The 19,245-nt window shown below is 27.8% G+C and overlaps 1 protein-coding gene and 1 pseudogene across 1 annotated transcript; one reads left to right on the forward strand and one right to left on the reverse strand.

Moving 5' to 3' along the window:
• Nucleotides 1–841: 841 nt before the first annotated feature.
• Nucleotides 842–10,810, reverse strand: LOC145157786 (protein FAR1-RELATED SEQUENCE 11-like; annotated as a pseudogene).
• Nucleotides 10,811–16,432: 5,622 nt separating this feature from the next.
• Nucleotides 16,433–18,872, forward strand: LOC145157787 (protein FAR1-RELATED SEQUENCE 5-like). The gene is made up of 5 exons (XM_079076780.1): nucleotides 16,433–16,746; nucleotides 16,830–16,839; nucleotides 16,957–17,088; nucleotides 17,473–18,104; nucleotides 18,266–18,872. Exons 1-5 carry the CDS (start codon nucleotides 16,433–16,435, stop codon nucleotides 18,870–18,872), a joined length of 1,695 nt encoding a protein of 564 aa, XP_078932906.1.
• Nucleotides 18,873–19,245: the final 373 nt, after the last annotated feature.

A 19,245-nucleotide genomic window follows, 5' to 3' on the forward strand; every position in this document is an offset into this window, starting at 1 on the left:
TAACTTATGCCTGAAAAGGATTTGCTCATCGAAAAAAGAACTAATTCTGGAAACACAATTATACAACCGAAAACGGTGACAATTTATGGAACGACAAACTAATCTAATTTAATCCTGATGTATCCCATGATTTGACAATTTATGTGAATGAGTACACCCAACTTAATATGTTAAAAGTACTAAAATGTTGCACACGGTTTAGTATACCCGATTTATGTTAAAAGTACTAAAATGTTGCACATGGTTTAGTCTACCCGATTTATTCTATAAATTCTTATTTTTGGCATAGATTTAATATTATTTATTATTTTTTTTGAACGGAAAACTAATCTAATCTAATCCCAAATTACTCTTAAATTCATCTATATTTCTAACGAGACTTGAACCCTCAAATTCAAGAAGGAAGGGGAACACCCGATACTGTTTGACTAGAAGCCCTTTGATATTTACTATTATTTACTGATTGCCAAACTATGGATTTGGTATTAAATAACAAGCTCTTTTATTCTTTTTTATATTTACCTTCCTATTATTCATATTCTAAAAATAAATATTAGTTAATATTTTTTTTAATTCTCTCAATTTTTTCTCCACTCACGGTGGATAGTGTTTTCATTTTAGTTCCTTCACATATTCTATGTTTATATATTGATTTTTTTAATTCTTTTTTTTATATTATATCTTAGGTGTCAGTTTTCTTAAACAAATAATCGCTTTTGGTTTTCTTTATTTTACATTATATTAATTCAAATAGTACCCTTAAAATATGGAATGTTGAAAATAAAAATAAAAGGATTTTCATATGATAACAAAAAGTAGAGTTTAATAGAAATATTACAATTCAACATTTAAAATGAAATATTGGATTGAAATCTTCACTCTGTATATCATGTTTCTTTTTTTTAACCACTTGTTGAGCATTATTAGACTCACGCTCCGGACATGTAGTGAAGTTGTGACTAGAAGATCTACAAAGTCTGCAACGCTTTACTTGTCTTGCTAATTCCTTTCAACTTTTCTTTCGCTTTTGTTTAGGGCGTCCTTTTGTTTTTGAGATAACTGGGCATCGAACCAACTCAATTGCATTAGTTACAAGATCACTATTGTTTCCACAAAATGACGAAGCATCAACATTTCCTTCTACGTGTCAATACCGAAATGTCATTAAATTGAGCCTCTTTTCGACTCCAATGTGACAACCAATAATTAAAAGGAATTTCAAAGGAACCTTATGGAGAAAAACACTTAAGATGTGACGACAAAGTATCCCAACAAATTCAAAGTTTTTGCAAGGGCATTTAGCAATCTTACCATCCCAAACCACCTGATATTGTCGAGCCGCTTTGTAATGTTTGACAATAAAACTTGTGCCATTTTCTTCTCGAACCGAATATTGAATCGCTTGAGCAAACTGATCTTGAAACTTTTTGAATGCGTATGGAGTCAAAACTTGGTAGCCTTGTTTTTCTAATGTTGATAATGATCTCAAATGCGACTCTTGACATTTTCACACCATACTATCATGCATTTGTTTATGCCCAACATCTTCAATGGCAAGATCAACCTATACAATTATAAGTAAAAAAAATTAATTAAAAATGCTTAACCTAAAAAAATATAATAAACTAAATATTGGTACTTACTTGTCTAATAAACTCAATTAGACATGTATGGGAAGATATAAATTTTTTTATAAATGAATTTATGCTCTCTGATCTTCCCGTAGTCGTCATGCCACCAAAGAAAAAGCCACGAAGATAGCTTGGAACCCAACATTTTTTAATCTGGTACAACGCTGTTACATGCTTATTATTTTCAAGATTGTATTTTGCACTTACTAGTGTCCATTGTTGCTCAAATTGTTCAACCGAGTCTAACTTATATAAGTTGTAAAATTCGCTACACCAACTTGAGTATTCACTTCTTAGCACCGAAGTAAACCAACTGCTAAACTTAGTGGTGATGTGCCATATGCAAAATGCATGTTTAGTATAAGGCATCTCCGTTTCAATTGCTTGTTTCATCCAAGGATCTTGATCGGTCAATATCGTTTTCGGTGACTTTTTCATCAATAGCGTAAAATTCTGAAAATAAAGTAAACTTAAAAAATTTAATCACATAATAATGCAAATAGGTTTCAAAAAAATCAAACAAAAATATAGTCACCTTAAAGAGCCATTCAAATGTGTTTAGTTTCTCATTACGTAGAAGTACACAACCAAACAATATAGTTCTTCCATGATTGTCAATACCGACAAATATGCCAAATGACATGTCATATGTATTCACCTTGTATGTAGTATCAAATACCACAACATCTCCGTATTTTTGATACAATTCAAAACAATGAGCATGACACCAAAAAATATTTTCTAGTCTATTTTCGCTATCTAGTGTAAATAAATATTGAAAATTAAGATTTTCATTTTTAGCACTTTTACAGTACTCCAAAAGCGCTCTTGCATCATTCTGTGAGTGCAGTGTATGATTTTTGGTAAAAAGGTTATAGACATCTTTTTTAAGAAAAAGAAAGTTCTCCATGTCTCACATTCCTTTCAAGCTCAATCACACGCATAATTTGTGTAACCGACAAACCCCATTCTTTTAATAAAAGTATGTGTTTTTCATCTTATAGTGTAATATTACGGTAAGATAGTAAAAAACGAACCTCTTGAGCATTCAACAAAACATGATTATGCTCCGCAACAAACTTAGTGACTTGCCACTCTTCGGGAAAAATTTCGTTAATTCTTCTCAATGTTATACGTATGTGAGCCTTGCATTCACATCTTGTATAACATCGGTTTCTTGTTTTTTTGTGTAATCTTTTTTAAACTCTGATTTTCCTTCATGATGAGAAAAAAAAAAGTCACGTCTTTTCCTTTCTCCTGTTTTCTTGTTCACGAACCTTCCTTTTCGAGCTGAAAACCCTTTCTTTCTCGCATAATTTTGATAAAAAATAAGAGCCTCTTCTTTATTTAGAAAATATTGACCAACAAACGGTTCATAAAAAATTGTCTTGTTGTTTTGACTATGTTCTTCAATAGAAGTTTATTCATGCCGAACATTTATGTAGTTTTCTTCCACAAGAACTTCATTAAGATCAAAAAATTATGCGTTCTTCCATCTGTAAATGTTAGCAAAATGCTAAACTATTGTTTGTTGAAGAAAATGACAGAAGATATACCGTAAGAAAAAAATATACAAACATCATATATAAACATGGAAGATATGTAATTATATTGGAAGGAACTAATACTTTATATATATATATATATATATATATATATATATATATATATATATATATATATATATATATATATATATATATATATATATATATATATATATATATATATACCGTGAGTGGAGGGGAAAAAGGGAGGGAACTAAAAAGGTAAATTAATTAACATCATAATTTAGAATGGAAATAATATAAACATAAATTTGGAAAAGATAAAAAATAGTTTGTTAATTAATACGAATCCTAGTTCTAATAAAAAAAATTACCATAATTACTATTTCTTATATGTGCCCTTAGGGCACATATTAGAAAAACCCATTAACTTTGGACAATCGTATGTGACTTTTAAATTAAGAAAGTAAATAAATATTAAGAAGAAAAACATAATATTTCTCAAAAAAAAAATCAAAACTAATCCTAGTAAAATTAGGATACTTATTATTCGGAAGTTAAACTCTACAACAGAAACGAAAAATCTATCTTGATGTATAACTTTATAACTCTTATTTAGAAAATATAAAATCCTAAACTAACTTCAGCAGGAAAAAGTTTTGCTCTCCGGAAAAAAAGAAACACAATTATACAACTAAAACAATGACAATTTATGAAACGGCAAACTAATATAATCTAATCCTGATGTATCTTATGATTTTACAATTTATGTGAGTGAGTGCAGCCAACTTAATATGTTAAAACTACTAAAATGATGTATAACTTTCTTCAGAAGTTAAAACTCTCGAACAGAAACCAAAAATCCATCCTGCTGTATAACTTTATAACTCTATGATTTAGAAAATATAAAATCCTAAATTAACTTATGCCTGAAAAGGATTTACTCATCGAAAAAAGAACTAATTTTGGAAACACAATTATACAACTGAAACGGTGACAATTTATGGAACGACAAACTAATCTAATTTAATCTTAATGTATCTCATGATTTGACAATTTATGTGAATGAGTACACCCAACTTAATGTGTTAAAAGTACTAAAATGTTGCACATGGTTTAGTCTACCCGATTTATGTTAAAAGTACTAAAATGTTGCACATCGTTTAGTCTACCCAATTTATTCTATAAATTGTTATTTTTAGCATAGATTTAATATTATTTATTATTTTTTTTTTTTTGAACGGCTAACTAATCTAATCTGATCCCAAATTACTCTTAAATTCATATATATCTTTAACGAGACTTGAACCCTCAAATTCAAGGAGGAAAGGAACATCCGATACTGTTTGACTAGAAGCCTTTTGATATTTACTATTATTTACTGATTGCCAAACTATGGATTCATTGTGTTAAACAAAAGAATGTTACAAAAGTATTAGGAATGCTAGTAAAATCTTAGGAAAAATTTATTGGGAATATTTATTTAATTTTAGTTAATTTTGTTATTTGATAACGATAATAAAATGTGATAAAAAAATCTATAGAACAAGTTTAGTAAAATCGTAATAATATGTTATCTTTATGCATCAACTTAAAAATAGTATTTCAATGACTTATCGTTTTTACTTTTGAAACTGAGAGGCCAAAAATATTAACAAAGCGACAATTGTGCAAAAGTTCATACTATAACTTTGACCAAAGCAGGAAAATTAGTGGCTACTTGCACAAAGCAGGAAAATTATAGCTTTAAATTTTCAATGACTTTTTTTTCTATTTGAAGTTTTGGCTTCTGCCCTAACTCTAGGGCTCGTGTTCCACCTTACTTGCACAAAGCAGGAAAATTAGAGCTTTAAATTATCTTTACAAGAACCTACTATGGAGATTAAGATTGAACTATTGAAGTTTGCTTAAATATTATTGAGGGTAAATTATACCAATCGTCCCTCGTGCATATGTCAGAAAACGTGTTTAGTCCTTATTTTCAAAAATTAACTCGGACCGTCCCTGAGTTTGTTTTTTCTTGCACGGTTAGTCCCTATGGACATGAAATGACTATTTTACCCTTAACATTTTTTTTTTTAATTTTCTTTATTCATTTATTAGTTTTACATTAAAAAGAAAAAAGCAAAAAAAGTATCTTCACCCTCCCTCCCCCTTTTCTTTCCCCCATACTCGTTTCCCCCTTTTCCTCTCTAACTATCAACGGACAGCAACCATGAAGCCGCCAACAACCATGAAGCAGCCACCGATGAAATCTACTCGGCCACCGTCTTCTCTCTGATACAACCCATCCGACGACCACACATCTCCTCTTTCTGTGCATCGCACGAACCCTATCTCAGCCACTATAGGTGCAAGGCAATCATCGGAGCAACCATCGCCCGTCGTCTGTACACCACCCTTCAACTGCACTCCTGCCAACACCCTTCATCTACGCCATCATCTTCATTAAACAGAAAAGGAAGAACAAATATGCTATTTTCCGCCTCCACCTTCGTTCGAAGCCCTAGTTTCGGTGGTACCAGAGGGTTTTGTGCCAAATCAAACTCATTACAAAGTTTCAAGTTGGAAGAAATCGAGTCTGCCGCCCGGTACGTTTCCGATGCGAGATACGAGCTTGCTGGGGAGGAGAAATTTCTTCGGCTGTGTCAGTGAAGTGTTTAGAGGTGGATGTTTTTTAGTGTATGATTTTGCATCAAAAGGGAATTGTTGAAGGAAGATCCAGGTTAGGTTTAAAGTGGGTGTTGGTTGCGGTTTGTGACGGTGAACACGGGTGCGACAAAAGTGTTCTGATGGTGGTGTAACCCGGCACAGGAGGAGGTAGGAAGTTGGTGGTAGATTTTAAGGTGGTATACGGTGTTTGATTGAGGAAGAAAGGTGGAATAAGGGTGGAACTGGGAAGGTGGCGATGGAATTATGTTGTTTGAAAAATGCAGGTGGTGTGCTCGATCCGGTGGTGGTTGCCCTATTTTTCCTTTTATTTTTAAATTAATAATAACAATTATAACATTAAATTAAATGGAAAAGAAAAATAAAATGGCATAATAGTCATTTTATGTCTCGTAAGGGATGAATCGTGCAAATTTAAACCAACGACGGATGAAATGTGCAACTTTTAACCAAACGAGGGACAGTCCGAGTTAATTTTTGAAAATAGGGACCAAACATGCTTTTGGGAACATGCACGAGGGACGATCGGTGTAATTTACCCTATTGTTGAAGAGGGCTGCATGCGGTTTTGGAATGAGGTTGAAGGACTAGATTGCTCTCTTCACAATCCACCACCCCTTCCCTTTTTTTATTCCCCCCTCCCCCTCTTTAGATTTGACTTTTTGTTATTATATATATATATATATATATATATATATATATATATATATATATATATATATATATATATATATATATATATATATATATATATATATAGGTTGAGGTTCAATAGAGAACCATAATTAACCAAAGAACCAAGGAACCAATCTTTTTTCCAACTTTTAGAACTTATTTTTTATCAAAAAAAAAAAAACTAAAAATACAGAAATTCATAATTTTTTATCATTTTTCCAATGATATCATATTTGAATTTTTTTTTACGTCAAATTCACAATGTGAATCTTTGAAAATTCACAATGTGAATCCGGATTCACACGGTGAATTCGAAAAATATTTTTCACATTCATAATGTTAATATATGAATTTAGATATTTTTAGATTTTTTTTTCGATAAAGAATAAGCTCTAGAAATTGAAAAAAAGATTTGGTTCCTTGAAGAACCAATAATTATGGTTCTCTATTGAACTTTTCCATATATATATATATATATATATATATATATATATATATATATATATATATATATATATATAGAGAGAGAGAGAGAGAGAGAGGAGAGTTCAATTGAGAAAAAAAAAAGGTTGAGAATGAGGGAATCATTCTCAGCCAATCATTTTATCTAAGCATAAAAAGACACGGTGGCAAACTTATAAATATGATAATAACCTTCAATCTCAAATACGTACAGTTGAAACCTATTCCTAATCAATCGTTCACCGTCTATATTTCTCCTCCAACCTTCAACAATCATCCAGATTTCTTCAATTAAACCATCATCAATGTCATCCAGTGTTAATCAATCATCGATCTTCGTCAATAACGCGTTTATCAACACCATTCAACAGTTGACTACAAAAATTCGTTTTTGGTTCTTTTAATCCAACATTCAATTCTGCTTAAATACGATCAGATCTTCAACATCTACGATTAATTATACTCCCAGCGTCATTAGATCAACATCATCGATAATCAACAAAAAAATCAACTTCATATCATTCATTCAACATCGATCATCAGATAAAACTTCAAAATTAAGGTTAGAAAAAGATCAAATCATTTTTTTTTTTTGAAAAATTTCATATAATTCTCTATCAATCTACTATTTTTTAAGATTTAAATAGTCAAAGTATCATGTTTTTAACATTTTTAAAAAAGTTAACTTGTATACACTCCAACTATTTGATGAAATGCATAAACTAAATTACCACGTTATATTCACATATGAATATGTTTTCTCACCTGAATCAGTATATGATTATTGAAACAAAAAACAAATATGCAAGTATGTATGTTATTCATATGTGAATAACATATAAAAATTATATATATTTGTAAAAACACCTTATAATATTCATATATGAATATACTGTATAATATTCATAAGTGAATATATCATATAATATTCACAAGTGAATATACTATGTAATATTCACATGTGATATATCATGTAATATTATGTAATATTCACATATGAAAATATCATCTAATATTCATAAGTGAATATACCATCTAATATTCACAAACGAATATATTATGTAATATTTACAAGTGAATGCATCGTTTAATATTTAAATATGAATATACTATGTTTATTATATGCTATATTCATATATGAATGACACTGAATATGTAAAAAAATTAATCATATTTTTTATTTATAAGTGAATAACGAATGTATTTTAGTAAAAACCTGATGCATTTTTATTCACTTATGAATAACGATAGCTCAAAATATAAAAAAATTTATTTTATCTTAAAACTATATCAATATGGATGTCTACTTGTAAAGAATAAAAAATCATGAATTTTGGTATATTTAAAATCATTTTTCGATAAAAATATCTTCTTAAAAATAAAAAAAACGAAAAAACTATGTTTTTGTATATATATTAAGGTAATGATTAGCATAGTTTAAGAAAACATATTTTGTTAGAAAACACATGTCTATTCCTTTCCCATTTTCGCTGGTATGACGGAAGATTTTGCGGCAAAAAATAAATGAGTGGCTGAGAATAATTTCCCCATTCTTAACCTTTTTTATTTTCGCAATTGAAATTAACCATATATATATATATATATATATATATATATATATATATATATATATATATATATATATATATATATATATATATATGTGGTTGAGATCCGTTGGAAACTCATAGTTTCCCGAGAACCTGAGAACTAAAGGTGGAGCGTTACATCAAAATTAACTCATTAAGGGCATGATCGTCATCTTACCGATCTCATTTAATGTTTAATTTTTTTGTTATTGGAAATATTAATAAAAAGTTTTGAAAATTAACATAATAAATCAAATTTCGGATTTTTTTTAAATAATTTTCGTTTTAAAAAAAAAGATGCAGATTTTTTAATTTTTTTCAGAAAACATGAATTTTTTAAAAAACTGAAAAAAAAATATATTTTTTTTAAAACTGCAATTTTTTCGAAAAAAAAAAACTGCAATTTTTTAAAAAAAAACTACATTTTTCTTAAAAAACCTGCAATTTTTTTAAAAAAAAAACTGCATTTTTTTTTCAAAAAAACTACAATTTAAAAAAACTATATTTTTTTAAAAAAGTAAAATGTTAAAAATCAGTAAGTTTTACCAAAAAAAAAAAACTAGATTTGTTAAAAAAAACTTTAATTTTTTTAACAAAAAAAATCAGCATTTTAGGTGCGTATACATATTTTTTCAAATGCATATATGCATAGTTATTATACTATAATATTCGTAAGTAAATCATAAAAAATCTCATTTTTATTAATCAATCTATAAACATAATATAACAAATAATTTATTCGATACAGAATAAAATATAAAAAATAAAAAATGCTACGAAGATTCACATTCTTATCATTTCTTCATATCAAGATTTCCATATTTTCTTCAATTTATCACTTTTCAGCTCTTCAATATTTTCAACAAATTCATCAAAACCTACAAAAAAAATTTAAAAATAATTGATTAATGCAAGAACACTCAAAAAAATGCACAAGTATATATCATGTAAGATTCACATGTGATTATATCATGTAAGATTCAAATATGATTATATAATGTGATATTCACATGTGATTATATCTTTTAAGATTCAAATGTGAAATTCACAAGAAAATTAAAAAAAAATAATTAATGAAGACCACTCACACAAAATACGTGTGTACATATAGACGTAATTCATATGTGATTCAGTAGTGATTTACATGTGAATCACATGTAATTCATATGTTATTCACTTGTGATTTACATGTGAATCACATGTAATTGATATGTGATTCACTTGTGATTTACATGTGAATTACATGTGATTACATGTGATTCACAAATGAATCACATGTAATTCATATGTGTTTTACATGTGAATTACAAGTGAATCATATGTGAATTACATGTAATTTACATGTGAATCACATGTAATTCATATGTGAATTATATATTATATACATGTAAATCACATGTAATTCATATGTGATTCACTAGTGATTTACATGTGAATCACATGTAATTCATATGTGAATTACATGTAATTAATATGTGAATCACTTGTGATTTACATGGGAATCACACGTAATTCATATGTGATTTACATATGAATCATGTGTGAATTACATGTGAATCACATGTAATTCTTATGTGATTTACATGTGAATCACATGTAATTCATAATTACATGTGAATCACATGTAATTCATATGTGATTTACTTGTGATTTACATGTGAATCACATGTAATTCACATATGAATTACATATGATTTACTTATAACCGTCACACCATGATTTAGACAAATACAAAAATTCAAGAAAATTCGAACATTAACCATTATCAATTATGATTGACCTGATAGAAGAGTTGTTGGATGACACTTTAAATCATATCCACATGGAGATCCTTGTTATTCTTCCGAGTCTTGTTCTTCAATTTTTACAGTTGAGTTCTCATGCATATATCATTATATATTGCACTGATTCCCGTGAATGCAATCTGTAAAACATGTTTCCTTCCATGCATCTCCAAAGGCCTGTTATGTAACATACATGAAAATAAAAAGAATCACCTTAATGTCTCCATCAACACATTCAAGAAATACTATATATTTATATTCACCTTTGTGTCATCAGAAACTCCATCTCCAATAGCACCAAAGCTATCAACATTCACAGGAACCCTGGCACCACGTTCATCACCTGACCATGATGGCAAGTCAGAATCATCTTCTATTTTTAAACTTTTATCCTCAAGAATGTCCAAGGAGTCAAAAAAATTGCTTTCTTCATACTCACAAACCAACAACAGAGACAGAGAAAGAAAAGAAATAAATACAAGAGTGCTCATGATTTATAAGTTGTGAATACTGTTTTTTGATGTATAGAAATCAAATGAAGACGTGATATTTTAATTTATATGTATTAATTAATTAATACATATAAATTAAATAATTTATTTAAGATCTGCTTGCATCACTTCCTTTTGTCATTGCTTCTAGAGATCCCATTCCTCGATATTTTTTAACCCGTTGACCACCCTAGTTGACCAAAATGAGAAAAAGGACTTAGTCTGGTAAGTTATATACGAGTGTTTTCTTTTTGCTTAATAAATTTAAATTTGCAAGTTACCAACCTGATTTGTATAAGCTCCAGGAGCATCAGTACTTCCTGCTAAAAAGCTCCCCATCATGACAGTTGATGCTCCTAAAGTCAAAGCTTTATATATCCTTTGCAACGAGAACAACGAACAGGTCCACCTTCACCAAAATCCACTATCTGGAAAAATAATTCACACATTTTCAGTATATATTGAAATTATTATATCTTAATTTCAATAATTTCAAGAAAACAAGTATTTTCCAATTTATAGTCTTTACTTGGATAGGCTCCTCGGATGGATGTGGAAGAGCTAATGGTTGAACCAATAAAGCCAATTGCATGCCAGATGTGTTTAAAAGATCTGAAGTGCAAGGAATCTAAACAACCAACAACAAAACCAATCTTACATTAAAACATTTCACAAGAAAAGTAGATGAAAATGAAAGACATTAAGACAACATGTATCACCTGATTAATGGTGCACCTCATGTACCTAGGGCTACAATTTCTATTGTCCCTTACAATAAAATCACTTGTAGCAGGCTTCAATATCAGAAAAAAATAAGAATATAATATTAAACCAATTGAATGCAAGCATAAATGAGATTTAGAGAAGTTATGAAAACATTATCCGTACATTTTTAAACAAAATGTTTGCTTCCATTTTTTTAAATAAGTTAACTAGCCTAAAAATTATAACATTTTGGATATAGCGCATGATCTGGTTGGTAACTCTGCATCCAGTAAGACTCTGAACCATCTGTTCATCTGCATTCTGCAGTATTGAATCCTGAGAAATATCCAAATCCTTTAAAATGGAGTTCATTAGTAAAGTAACAAACTAGTTTTCAGTAACAGATGGAGATGAAAGAAAGATAGGAAAGTTTAGTTACTTCAGGTATGACCCAGAGTGAAAGTTTTGCATAGATAAGATATATAGATACACCATTCAACTTGAATTTCATCATAGGAACGTGACCCTCAGGTACAGGATGCAATTTTGTGACATCAGGCATATCTGAGAGCATTCTTTTAAGCTCACCAAAGAAATCTTCCTGTTATTATGCAAGCATTAGTGAGTGAGTTGACTGAACTGAAAATTAAGATTATAAGAGCCTAAAGTGGGTAGAGACAGAGTAGATCTTACATCCCGCGACACATGCCTCGGTCCAACACAGAGTGAATCGATATCAGCACCAGGACCATGCACCTAATAATAATAATATTATCACATTTTGGATATATGTAGCCAAGACCAACAAGAAACAAAAGTTTGTTTCCAGATATCTTCCTATCTAAGGGAAAGGAAGACATAAGAAAATAATGAGTAAATATCTGAAGTTTGATTTCAAAGCCAAAATTGATTGATTGAACATCTGCGTGAGAAAGAAAAAAATCCAATTGCTAGGGATTTAGATGAAAGTACCTAATTTGCGATGAAAATCGATCTACTTCGAGTTTGTATGTGCGATTTCTATCCTCGGTGAGATTTCACAATCATCGTTGATTAGGAGTAGGTGGTTTAATGGTTACGAGAGATAGATAGATAGATAGATAGAGAGAGAGAGAGAGAGAGATTAATGTTGAAGACATCTTGTATCCTAATAACCAAGATCAATCTCGATCGTTAGAGGATTTTGGAGTTCAGATCTTCACATCGATCGATGAGGAGATCGATAGAGGATGAGGCAACAACATCAGAAGGCAAGACGATGACATCAGGAAGGAATGAAAGAGATTTCTAAACGTGAATGATGAGACTATGCAATTGAATTCAACCATTGAAATTGAGAGCTAAATCGAATAGATTGTCTAATATAACATTAAAACAATCGATATTTACAATTATGCCACTTTTGATCTAAGTCGTTAAAAGTTTTGATCTAACGTTCCACCTTTAGTTCTCGGATTCTCGGAAAACTATAGGTTCTTATATTATCCTTCCTATATATATATATATATATATATATATATATATATATATATATATATATATATATATATATATATATATATATATATATATAGGGAAGAGTTATTTGGAAAACAAAAAAACCCTAAAAATCATAAAAATGCATAAAAAAATACTTAGAAATCAGAAGACTTTTTTTTTGAATTTTTTAATGAAAAAATCGCAACTTTTTTAATAAAAACGCTGAAAAAAAATCACTATTTTTTTATAAAAAAAATTGTTTTTTTTACAAAAAAAATTTTAGCGGTTTTATAGTAAAAGCTGCGATTTTTTCATAAAAAAAAAATCAAAAAAAAGTTTTGTGATCTCTAAGTATTTTTTTATGTATTTTTATGATTTTTAGGGTTTTTTGTTTTCCATAGAACCTATATATATATATATATATATATATATATATATATATATATATATATATATATATATATATATATATATATATATATATAGGTAAAAAGATTAAGAACCATAAGAACCTTTTATTTATAAGTTATTATTAAATTTTTTATTATTTTAACCAAATATGTTATTGAACTGTTTAAAATGTTATTTTTGTCAATTGCAAAATTTTCATTATTTTTTCTGTATGGGTATTTTAGTAATTTACAAATTCAAATAAAAAGTAAATGTCTAATTAACTCTATTTTTTAATGAGAATGGTCGATGTCCTCTATTTTCTACACAGATTCGTCAAAGATTTTTCCTGACTTATATTTCGTGATATTCTTTATTTATTGAATCGATCTATTTTGTTAATCGATTATCTTAGATTGTTTGAATTCATATAGATTTAGTTTATATGGAATCATTATCTGAAAGTGATTCTAGTATATTAGGGTATTTGATCGATAAAATTGATCAGTGTTCGTCGATTGTTCGATCTGATTTCAGTTGCTTTCAAGGTGAAGTATCATCGTTTTCTCTGTCCGGTTCAATGTGTTTTCAAAGTGATGTTCAAATCGTATCAGGAGGAACAGATCAATTTAATGTTTAATCTTTAGGTCAGTTTCAAGCTTAATCTGATGATGATATTGGAATCGAAGGTGAATTAGCAGCAGGTATCTCGTTTTCTTCTGTTACTAATTTAATTCGTTTTTAAATCTTTTAGATGAAAAAATTCCTTTATTTGTTTGTTTTTCATTTGTTTAGGTTATTAATTTGTACTTTAATCTTTTTTTTTTGTTTATTAAAGCCAGTTTCATTATTTTTGAGCTGTAACTATTAATGTTCTATCCGTTATTAAGATGTCAATTGGTTTGTTATGTAGTTGTTTTTGTTTGTAAATGTATAAAATAGTGTTTTTTTTTGGTAATGTTATTTTTTATTTGTAGTTACATTGTGAATTTTTAATTTTTTTGTTTTTTTTTATAATTTTTGTATTTTAATATGATAAATTGTTTTTTAACTGTAAGTATGATGTTATAACTGTTATTATAATGTGATTTTGTTTAGTTATGTATTTGTTTTTACATGTAAATGTTTGAAATAGTGTTTTTATTTGTTAATCTTATTTTTTATTTCTAATTAAACGATGAATTTTCAATTTTTTTTTATTTATAATATTTGTATTTTTAGTTTATAAATAATTTTTTAAGTATAACTATTATGTTCTAACCGTTATTAACATGTGAATTTGTTTGGTTATGTATATCTTTAGATATATATATATATATATATATATATATATATATATATATATATATTAATCTTATTTTCCATTTGTAATTATACTGTGAATTTTCAATTGTTTTGTTTATTTATTTTTAATATGTGTTTGTTAAGCTCATATATGTTTTTATTTTTCTTATTAGGTCAACCTATATTTTCTGATTTTTTTCTCTCGTGGTAGAACTCGTAAAATATGGATTCCTTAAAATGTTGATGATCTTATGCCAAAGTTGTATAGCAAATATCTAAGTGTTGATGACGCAATAAATATGTATAAGGCTTATGCTGCTAAAACTGGTTTTGATGTAAGAAAAGGTTCTACAAAGTCAAACAATGTTGGAGGGACTGTTGTTTTCGTCAAAGATTTTTCCTGACTTATATTTCGTGATATTCTTTATTTATTGAATCGATCTATTCTGTTAATCGATTATCTTAGATTGTTTGAATTCATACAGATTTAGTTTATATGGAATCATTATCTGAAAGTGATTCTAGTATATTAGGGTATTTGATCGATAAAATTGATCAGTGTTCGTCGATTGTTCGATCTGATTTCAGTTGCTTTCAAGGTGAAGTATCATCGTTTTCTCTGTCCGATTCAATGTGTTTTCAAAGTGATGTTCAAATCGTATCAGGAGGAACAGATCAATTTAATGTTCAATCTTTAGGTCAGTTTCAAGTTTAATCTGATGATGATATTGGAATCGAAGGTGAATTAGCAGCAGGTATCTCGTTTTCTTCTGTTACTAATTTAATTCGTTTTTAAATCTTTTAGATGAAAAAATTCCTTTATTTGTTTGTTTTTCATTTGTTTAGGTTATTAATTTGTACTTTAATCTTTTTTTTTTGTTTATTAAAGCCAGTTTCATTATTTTTGAGCTGTAACTATTAATGTTCTATCTGTTATTAAGATGTCAATTGGTTTGTTATGTAGTTGTTTTTGTTTGTAAATGTATAAAATAGTGTTTTTTTTTTGGTAATGTTATTTTTTATTTGTAGTTACATTGTGAATTTTTAATTTTTTTGTTTTTTTTTATAATTTTTGTATTTTAATATGATAAATTGTTTTTTAACTGTAAGTATGATGTTATAACTGTTATTATAATGTGATTTTGTTTAGTTATGTATTTGTTTTTACATGTAAATGTTTGAAATAGTGTTTTTATTTGTTAATCTTATTTTTTATTTCTAATTAAACGATGAATTTTCAATTTTTTTTATTTATAATATTTGTATTTTTAGTTTATAAATAATTTTTTAAGTATAACTATTATGTTCTAACCGTTATTAACATGTGAATTTGTTTGGTTATGTATATCTTTAGATATATATATATATATATATATATATATATATATATATATATATATATTAATCTTATTTTCCATTTGTAGTTATACTGTGAATTTTCAATTGTTTTGTTCATTTATATATATATATATATATATATATATATATATATATATATATATATATATATATATATATATATATATATATTAATCTTATTTTCCATTTGTAGTTATACTGTGAATTTTCAATTGTTTTGTTCATTTATTTTTAATATGTGTTTGTTAAGCTCATATATGTTTTTATTTTTCTTATTAGGTCAACCTATATTTTCTGATTTTTTTCTCTCGTGGTTGAACTCGTAAAATATGGATTCCTTAGAATGTTGATGATCTTATGCCAAAGTTGTATAGCAAATATCTAATTGTTGATGATGCAATAAATATGTATAAGGCTTATGCTGCTAAAACTGGTTTTGATGTAAGAAAAGGTTCTACAAAGTCAAACAATGTTGGAGGGACTGTTGTTGACTACAAGAATCAATCTAGAAAAGTGAATTGTTTTATTGAAAAGGATGATGCACAAATGATAGTTAATAAGTATTTAAATAAAATGAAAGATGATCCAAGTCTTACATTTGAGCTTATATGTCATAAGGGAAAGTTGGTTTCACTTTTTTGGGCTGATGAAGCTGCAAAGGCGAATTATAGAGAATTTTGTGATGTTGTTTCTTTTGCTGCTACATTTCGGACGAACAAGTAATTTTTTTTATGTTTTGTTTTCTTATATTATTTTCTTTTGTTTTTTTTATATTAACTTTTGTTATATATTTATTTTTTAGGTATCGTATGGTATTTGTTCCTTTCACAGGAGTTGATAACCATAGAAAGAGTGTTACTTTTACAATTGGTCTTTTGAGTAGTGAAACTACAGAATCTTATTTATAGCTCCTTAAAACTTTTTTGAAGACTTTTGGTAAACATCCGATTGTTGTTCTCACTGATGAAGATGCAGCAATGAAAGTTGCAATTGAGAGAATATTTCATGATTCACGTCATCGGTTATGTATGTGGCACATAACCCAAAAGTTTCCTTATAAGGTATATAATTTTAATTTTTAGACTATTTATTTTGTATATATCATTATTATATATTTTTGTTGTTATATTTTGTTTTTTTAATGTTCTCTGTTTTTAGTTAAGTTGTGAATTTTTATGTTTTTTTGTTTATGATTTGAATTTTATTAAATTATATTATTTTTAGTTAATTTTTGATTATGTTAATTATTATATGTTTATTAAGTTGTGAATTTCTTTTTTGTTTTTATTTGTATTTTTCAATATTCACCTGTTAGTATGTTTTTAAGTTGTGAATAATATCATTTTATATGAATTTTATTGTATATGTTATTACTAGTTTAATAGTTATATCATCTTCTTATAGTTTATTATGTTATATATGTTTATTATGTATGTGTTCTTTAGGTATGTGTTGAACTTTCTAGTGATATGAAATTCAAGAAACGTTTCAATATGCTAATTTGGAATTCTAGGATAGATGCTTCTCAGTTTGATATTAGATGGAGAAGTTTTATTGAAGATTATAAGCTCCAAGAGATTTCATCGTTTTTGAAAATGTTTGATATGAGAGAAAGTTGGATTCCAGCAAATTTTAGAGACATGCCATTGTCTGGTTTGATGAGGACCACTTCTAGGTCAGAGAGCATGAATTCTGCATTCAACAAAATTTCTCACTGGGGTAATTCATTCGTTAAGTTCTTCACTTCTTTTGATTCAGCTATGGACAGGCAAAGACATAATCAGTGTTTCTTAGACCATCTTAGCAATATTTCCAAGATTAAAAGTAAAATTTCACTAAAAATTATGGAACATGCTGCTGATATCTATACTAATGAAGTTTTCATAAAAGTGAAGAAAGAAATTAAACAATCTGTATTTTCATGTTCGCAACACAGTGTTACAAATGAAGAATTTTATGATAGATTTGTTGTTATGCAATGTAAAGATATTATGGGGTCTACTCCAAAAGTTGTTAATGAAGAAGATTCAGAAAGTGAGTGTGAATTTGTTGTTCTAGAAAAGACTTTTTTTTCAAGGTAAATTATATATATATTTTTAATTCTTGTTTTTCAATTTTTAAGTTGTGAATTATTAATATTTTTGTTTGTGGTTATTTTGGACAGGTTGTTTATGAAAAAAAGGAATCAAGTTTTAAATGCTCTTGTTCATTGTTCTTTCAACATGGTATACTGTGCAGGCATATATTTTGCAATTTTAGGACTTACCAAATAAACAAGATTCCTTCAAAGTACATTCTTAGGTGTTGGTGCAAAGGTGTAATTCCATCTGAGGTTCTTATGAATCAATGTTCAAGTGATGAGGCCTCCTCATCATCATCATCGCTATATGATCCTCTTTCTCGTCAGGTTTTGAGTTTTGTGGAAGAAAGTGTGTCTATTTTGAGTAAAGATGCAGATAAGCTTAAGGAGTTTTTTGAGCTCATTAAAGAAGCAAAGTTGAAAGTTGATGGTGTTTGTTCTACATCAAGTTGTTCAGATTCATTGTTGAAAAGAAAAGATATTTCTGAGTTTGTTGAGTCATCTTATGGAGTGAAGAAGTCGTCTATTTCTGATATTGGAAATCCTTCAGATGATATAAGTAATAAAGGATGTGGTACAGGTAAGAGGTTGAAAGGAGCTAGAGAAAAAACCATTACTGAATCAATTAAACAAAAAAGGTTTTGTTCCAGATGCAAACAATATGTTATTGGTCACAATAGTAGGTCATGTGAGCGTTTGAAAAGAGAAGCAAAAGAAAAAGAAATGTGTACAAATGGCAAAAATATGGATGCAAGATGTATTTGAGAGATTTTGAAGAATTTTATCTTTGAGTTTTTAGTTTTTACTTGATAATGGTTTCTTTATATATAAGATTTTTATCTTTTTGAATTGAATAGTATTTGTTTTGTACTCATAGTTTTATTTGTTTATATATAATGATTTTTACTTAATAATCATTGTTAAGTTTGATATTATTAATATCCATGATTATTATTATTATATCAATATATATTTGATTTAACAAGTGTGAATTATTTAATTATGTTTCTAAAATTTTTGTGTATGTTATTCACAACTTAATTATTATATATCATCTATATTATTGTAGTCAAACATAGTAGTTATGTTTCTTAATTTTTATTTTATTGCACACTGTTGTCTTATATATATCAAGTGC

Source organism: Lactuca virosa, chromosome 2, assembly GCF_052849685.1.
Source record: "Lactuca virosa cultivar CGN04683 chromosome 2, Lactuca_virosa_CGN04683_v6, whole genome shotgun sequence".
NCBI lineage: Eukaryota > Viridiplantae > Streptophyta > Magnoliopsida > Asterales > Asteraceae > Lactuca > Lactuca virosa.